Source organism: Hippocampus comes, unplaced genomic scaffold (genome assembly GCF_001891065.2).
Source record: "Hippocampus comes isolate QL1 unplaced genomic scaffold, H_comes_QL1_v1.1 scaffold140, whole genome shotgun sequence".
Classification (NCBI taxonomy): Eukaryota; Metazoa; Chordata; class Actinopteri; order Syngnathiformes; family Syngnathidae; genus Hippocampus; species Hippocampus comes.
Genome location: NW_017805115.1, coordinates 31,143 through 38,203, shown reverse-complemented (window position 1 = coordinate 38,203; position 7,061 = coordinate 31,143). Strand labels below are relative to the sequence as shown.

The window sequence follows — 7,061 nt, the reverse complement described above, 5'->3', positions numbered from 1 at the left end:
TGTCAGCCATTGGTGTTTGTTTAACCCAAAAAACAACAAAAAAAAAATACATCTTTTTTTTCTTGACCGCAAAAAAAAAAAGTAGCGTCCAACAATTGCTAACTAGCAATCTCCGAGCAGCATTAATAGCCTTTTTTTTAAATCTGAAAGTCGAACACAGTGCTCGGGTTTACCTGTTGCCAGGCAGATTTAGCGTGGCCTAATTATTTTTGACACCCCCCTACTGCACAAAAAATATATAAAATGAGAATCATTTTTTTTATATATAAATATAATTTTTTTTTTTTTTCGGCCATACAACATGGAAGATGAAAACAAGGTCAAACGGAGAGGAGGGATTAGCGAGGTGATTTTTACAACATTAGTGTGAAGCACGGCTCGGCGTTTGCCCCTATTGACAATGACGTGATGTATTGCGGGCGTCCCGTCCGGGCCTCCTAAAGCTGTCGGCTTGAGAGAAGCTAAATCAGCAGCCCGGCAGATTTGATGGCTTTTTTTTTTTTTTTTTTAATATGCTGATCATGTCCTGCCTGCCTGCCTGCCTTTAGTGCTGATTAAAAGAGATTCATCTGCATTCGGAGCGCCTTCGGGTGCTTATCTGAGGAGGTTGCGGACGTCACGCCGGCCCGCTTCAAAGCGTTTGGCGGGAGAACGAGAGAAGCACATATGCCACAAAATCAGGCCGTTGCTCCTCAAATGATTCTCAAAGCTGCTCTGACGTGCTGACTTTCAACAAGTCCCGCTCCCAAATGCCGGCGCATTCGGGAGTTTCCCTTTGCCGCTCCGGCTTGAGCTTTATTGCGACAGCACATCTTCAAGGAAGCCGAAAGCCTTGCGGGGAGGAAAGTACAGTAGCCGACACGCTCTTTCATCGCTGCATGTTTGACAAGTGAGAGCAAATGACAAAGATCAGAGGAGCACGTTTTTTTGCCTTATTTTTGCAGATGACTTGATGATTTCCAAAAGTCTCGTTGAAGCCCCTCAGCGCTTCCTGTCGTTGATCATCTAACACAGACATCCTTTTTTGGGTTTTTTTTTTTGCCAGAGGCTCATTATTCTCACCATCTATGGAGTTTCGAACCAAGGATAGGGTTTTAAATTGGGAATGGGTGAAAGGGCGAGACTCCACACACGTCAGCATTGCGATGAGAAATGAAGGGGTTATGGTTTCCGTGTTATGTCAGGGTTAGGGTTTCAAGTCAAGGCTCGTGTTTGGAGTTGGGATGGGCGAGGATATAGACACCTGATTTATACAAGGATCAGGGTTTCAAGACAGTTTAAAACTAAGTTTGCAAGACAATGTTTTGGGTTTGTGTTTAGAGTTCCAAAGTGTTCCAAACAGGCGTTATGGTTTTCAGGATGAAGTTTAAATTAAGGTTTAAAACATGGGTTGGCGTTTCTAAATTAGGGTTAGGGTTTCAAGATCGGGTTTTGAACAAGGGTTAGGGTTTCTAAATTTGTGTTCAGGTTTCAAGATCGTTTCAAACTGCCTAGGGTTAGGCTTTAAAGTTCAGGTTTGAAACAAGGATTATGGTTTTAAGATCTGGGTGAAGAGTTCCTAAATCAGGGTGAGGTTCGAGGGTTTCAAATCGGGTTTGAAAGCAGGGGTTTTAAGATCGGGTCTGGGTTTCAATTTAGCATTTTAAACATGTGTATTCAGAGTAGGGTTTTGAATTCCGAGAGGTAGGGTGCCAAAGTCATATTTCAAGCCTGGATGAGGGTTTTCGAGTCAGCGTTTGGGTGAGGCGTTAACGCCGCTGAGTGAAAATGAAAGGCTGCCAATGTGGCCGCCTGCCTTTGGTGGTTTCCCCCGAGCTGGCCTGGCTTGTTATCTCCACGAGGTGGCCCCTGTGAATTCCGACACTTTGATAAATGATCCCGCTGCCTTTTTTAATCATTTTTTCCCCCAGATTTAATCATGCACCTGATGAGAATAAGCTAGCAGCAAAAATCAAGACAAAATGAGTTTTCCTTGTCGCGTCCTTCAGCGACACATGACGTCTCCCAACATATGCAAAGCGATAATGCGCCATTCTCATTATTGGACTTTTTTTTGTGGGGGGGGGGGGGACTGAATGCAATCATGGAAAGTTAATATGCGCCCACTTTGCTTTGTCTTTTTCTCCCGCTGCAGTGACATTCCAGAGAGTCGACGGTGGCCTGATGAGCAATGGGAGGTGAGTACAACAACAACAAAAAAAGTCTCAATGTTTCCATACATACAGTATGTCTCTCTATGCAGATGTAAATATTAGGCACGTTAAAAAAAAACAACAACATGAATCGGAAAATGCATTTTGATTTAAAACATGCGACCGAATAGAATGGCTCCACTTCCAAATGTACTGAAATGTGGATGATCTTCTATTGGAGAGCAAGAGAGAGAGCCATGAAGGAAATGCCACATTTACTCTTGTACTGCCGAGTTCATTCCGATGGACGGAAGGACGGCAAGAAACTCTCAGGTAGGCGGGGGGCCCCCTGCGTCTGTCCTAAAAATCTAGCTCGGGGGGGAAACCTTCTTCATTTTTCAATGAGTGCCCGATCCCGTTACTGCTTCCTCCAAATGTGTTGACGAATGACTGGTGCGAAGGGAACAGGAAATAGTCATGCTGCACAGATTGGGGGAGGGGGGGGGTCACACAACTTTGGCTTGCCCCGAGGCGTTCGCAGCCACCAGCACACCGCAAACAAAAACAGGCACCAAAAGTCTTTATTCGTCCGTTTGTCATCGCCCGGGCCGAGCCGCGCGCATCGCAAAGCAAGAGACGCGCCCCGCCACCGGCGCCCCCGGCCGACTGCCTTTGAGCCACTCCGCGGTATGGCTCGTGCTCCTTCCCGCTCCTCAAAAAGCGGCGAAAATATGCATTCCGGTCGCATCCCGTGCCTTCGTGCATCGCTTAGATGAACTCATCCATCTCTTTGGCGGAATTAAGCGAAACAATTTAAGCAGAGAGGGCTTTTATTTTGTCATTTATCTTTGCGGGCAAAGCCAGGAGGAGCCCTCCGGAGTGATAAATTTGCCTGTCACCTCGCGTGGGCGGCCGGGATCTGAGCACGTGTAATAATGTAAAAATAATTACCCGGGAGAAAGGTGTGTGTCCGCCTGCCTGCTTGCGCGCGTGTACGTGTGCTTCCCAGCCTCGGCAGCTCGTGCAGACCGCTCCATCCGTGTGCGTGTTCGTGAAAGGTCTGCAGAGAGCATCTCAAGTGACATCACTTACGTACGTGCTTATTGTTGCACTCTTAAAAAAAAAAAAACACAGAACCCAATCCGGGTCAAAAATGGACCCGTCCACTACTCCACAATTTTTACCCAAATTTGGTTCTTTTTGACCCGACTGTATTTAGGGTGAATGTGGCTGGTTGGAGAGTTCAAGTCTTGCATGGATAAAGGAGGCGTCTTGCCTCTCGTCTTGTTGCTAGCAGCTGTCTGGTGCTTCGAAATTTCAATGTCAAACCAAGTTTCCTCCTGATAATTTAGACATGGGTGGATTTTTCCCACACGTTGTTTTTCTCACAAGCGCGCTTTGGCTTTTCGGAATTGGAACGCAAGCGACGCCCCCGTCAAGTTAGCAGAGCATAGCCGCCGCCGCCGCCTCCAGGCGGGAGCTCTCCCATCCGCGTGTCGTCTTCCAGATGTCGCAGCTTCTCCATCTGCGCCCCGCATCAGAACGTGCGGCTTTTTGCTTGCGGGAGCGTGTATTTTATTTTTTTGTTTTTTGTTTTTTTGCATTAATCAGGCGATCGCAAACGAAGCCGTGTCTCTTTCGGCTTTCCTATTGGCCACCGCCAAATTGCCACGACTGAATCAACGATTCGCGGAAGATGAATAGGCAGCAGATTGCCCGATTTGATGTCGTGCGACCGGTTGACTGCCCGTTTGAAATTCATCAAAGACAACCATTGCTTCATTCGTTCTTCGTAATAACTTCACCAATCTTAGTTCCGATCAGTATTTCAGCAAAAAAGATTTACTTTACAAGATGTGTTGCGTTGACATTGTTGCCATAGCGATTTGCCTTTTTTATTTTTATTTTTTTTAACGCTCACCAACATCTCTCAGAATGAATCCCCATTGTTTGACGCGTGAGCTCTGGACAATGCTTTTTAATCCAAGCTGCATTCAGCCCCAAAGACCATAAACCCCTGATAAATGAACTTTCCCTCCATTTAATATCATCCTAGCTTGGCGTATTTACGACACTTGTTTTTTTCTTTTTTTTTTTTTTTTTTGGGCCAGCCCAACTCGACGCCAATGAGATTTGATCCGCCAAGGTTGCCATCCATCCTGGGTCGGGCGGGGGGGATTAAAAGTCAGGTGTCAACTCTTCATTAGATGTATGACCACCCATCCCCAAGCGCGGCGCGCACACACACACACACACACACACACACACACACACACACACACACACACACACACACACACACACAAATGCGGTGATGTGTGTGTGTGTGTGTGTGTGTGTGTGTGTGTATAACAAATATCCCCAGTAGAAATCAGTCTTATTCTAATTATCCCGAGCGGGAGTGCTGCGGTGTGACGGATACAAGGACGACGCAGCCATTCAGCTGTCAGGTGCTCGTCTTTCAAACTGTCTGCTGGGCTGGCGGGGAAGGGCCACACACACACACACACACACACACACACACACACACACACACACACACACACACACACGCGCACGCAGGAGGACAAGCAAGACTAATTTTCCAATGTAGCCTTTAGCGCAAGAGGACACACCAAACCCTGTTGGCCCCCAGTGGTAAAAACTTGACTTTCAGTGGAGGAAAGTGTATGAGGTCACGGTCGAGTGAGAGCAGTCGGTGGTGAGGATGTGTCTGAGGCGCAGCCATCAATTTGAATGACTGCTCTCCCCCCACGGGCCTGCTTTGGCATTCAGGAACCCAGCGACGCTCGCCAGGGCCGCTGTGAATGTAAAACCCGGTCTCGCTTCTCATTAGACCCTGTAGCATCTCTTCCTCGGGGCTGCAGGTGTACACCCCCCCCCCCACCGCCCCCTTTCCTTTAGTCCCCTCAAAGCTCCCGCTCCTCCTGCTGGAGCTGAGACAAGAAGGGCCCACCAGGCAGCCGTGCCGCGAAGCGCCGGTGCTCCGCAGCCCTCCTGACTGCGCGCGCCGGTGCAACACGCGGCACCGGCGGGCATAGACGTCCCTGCTTTAAATACGGGCTGACGGGTGCGGGGTGAAAAAGGATGAAAGCATATTGTGGCTGTTTCTCACATGTGGAAGTCACGCTTAGATGGTGTGCGCTTGCTGTGATCACGACGGTGGTGGATTCAAAGCCAAGTGTAATAATGCCAGGTTGAATTTTGTGTGTGTGTGTGTGTGTGTGTGTGTGTGTGTGTGTGTGTGTGTGTGTGTGTGTGTGTGTGTGTGTGTGTGTGTGTGTGTGTGTGTTTTCCGCAAGCAAATATGAGCATCTGTCCCTGCAAATGTTGTTGGAACGAGTGACCTTTGTTTTTTGTTTTGTTTTTGTTGTTGTTTTTTTGTCTTTCCCAAGGTGTCCAGCTGTGCGTCATTGCAGTTAAAGATTATAAGGTTGGGGGTTTAGGGGCAGCGATATCAGGTCTCGGATTTTTGGTTCAGGTGGCTTTAGGGATTGGCAGTTGGGGTTAGATGGGTGTGGGTTTAAGAGGGTGGTCTGGGTTGTTACCCCCACGATCCGACCCCACATCAGTGGTAGAGAATGGATGGATGGATTGATGGATGGGTTGGTTCTGGGTCTGGGTTAACTGTAAGTGCTCTATAAATACAGTTCAGTTGAGTTGAGTTGATTAGGAATTTGGGTTAGGATAGTTAGGATCGGTTAGGAGTTGGGTTTGGGGGTAGGTTTATGGGCTCAGATTAGGATAGGGTATAGGGTTGGTGCGTATTACGCCCTGGCCCTGGCCTTAGGGTTGGGGTTAAGTGGAGTTGATGTATCGATGTGTGGTCAAATTAGGTTCCATTCAATTCAAGAAATTATGGGGGGGAGTATTCCCCCAATTAAAAAAAAAACAAAACAAAACAAAACACGTTACATGTGTGAATGGGTTTCAGGATGAGTGGGCTCGGGTCAGGAGTTAAATTAGTGTTCCCGGTTGGAATATGGTCAAAGTGGTTGAACGGCAATCTCAAATTGGATCGAGGAACAAAATCAGAACAATGATGAGCCACGCACGCTCACATTTGGCTTTGATGAACCGACGCGTCCATTTCTGGTCCTCGCTTAACTGCCGCCTGTGTCGCCCCCACGCTAACGAAGCTCTGACGTGATCGTACAGTTAAGTGGCCTTAATGGCCCCGCTGCAGTCACCCGTGACAGGTTACACTCTTAATGGCTTACTTTTATGGTTGGCGTCCCTTCCAAGGAGGCACGGAACACCTGTTCAGTGGACCCACCTCCTTCACCAAGCTCCTGATTTTCGCCAGCATCATCCCTGGCGCCGGACCTCGTCGGCCATGCCGAGAGCTTTGATGTCTCATCAAAGATTTCGGGCTGTCCGGATAATGGCTGCAAGAGGCTGATGGGGAAAGGAAAGCGCTTTGAGGAGAAACATATCGCTGTAATTTCTCATCGGCGTCCGCTTATCTCCGGCCAGCACCTGGCAACTCCTCTTACATGTGTTGGATTTCAGCTTTGGATTCCGACGGCCGCCTTGTGTTTGCTCTTCACTCTGCAGAATTCACAGAAGCGCCGCTCTTGCCCGAAGGAATTCCGACTTTGTGGCGAGGAGAAACATATCGCTGTCATTTCTCATCGGCGTCCGCTTATCTCCGGCCAGCACCTGGCAACTCCTCTTACATGCCGCAGTGTGTTTGCTCTTCACTTTGCAGAATCCACAGAAAGCTATGCCGAGGTTTTTTGTTTTTTTTTAAGTTAGAGGTTGGGGTTAGAGTTGGATCAGGATTGAGGTTCAGGGGTTCCATATTTGTTGCCACTTTTGACTAAAAGCTGCTCTCTGATCTTGTGCTCCTTCCCAGCCGGCCAGGCTTACTGAACGGCAGCGACCCGGCGTACCCCTGGTTGGCCGACTCCTGGCCCGCCTCCAGCT

At 48.4% G+C, this 7,061-nt stretch overlaps 1 protein-coding gene across 1 annotated transcript in view; it reads left to right on the top strand.

The window, feature by feature from the left end:
• The window catches only part of robo2 (roundabout, axon guidance receptor, homolog 2 (Drosophila)), a 294,794-nt gene that overhangs the window by 261,211 nt on the left and 26,522 nt on the right, over nt 1–7,061 (top strand). The window contains exons 19-20 of the mRNA XM_019865530.1: nt 2,135–2,177; nt 6,991–7,058. Coding sequence (XP_019721089.1) covers nt 2,135–2,177; nt 6,991–7,058 — 111 coding nt within the window. The remainder of the gene's footprint in view (nt 1–2,134; nt 2,178–6,990; nt 7,059–7,061) is intronic.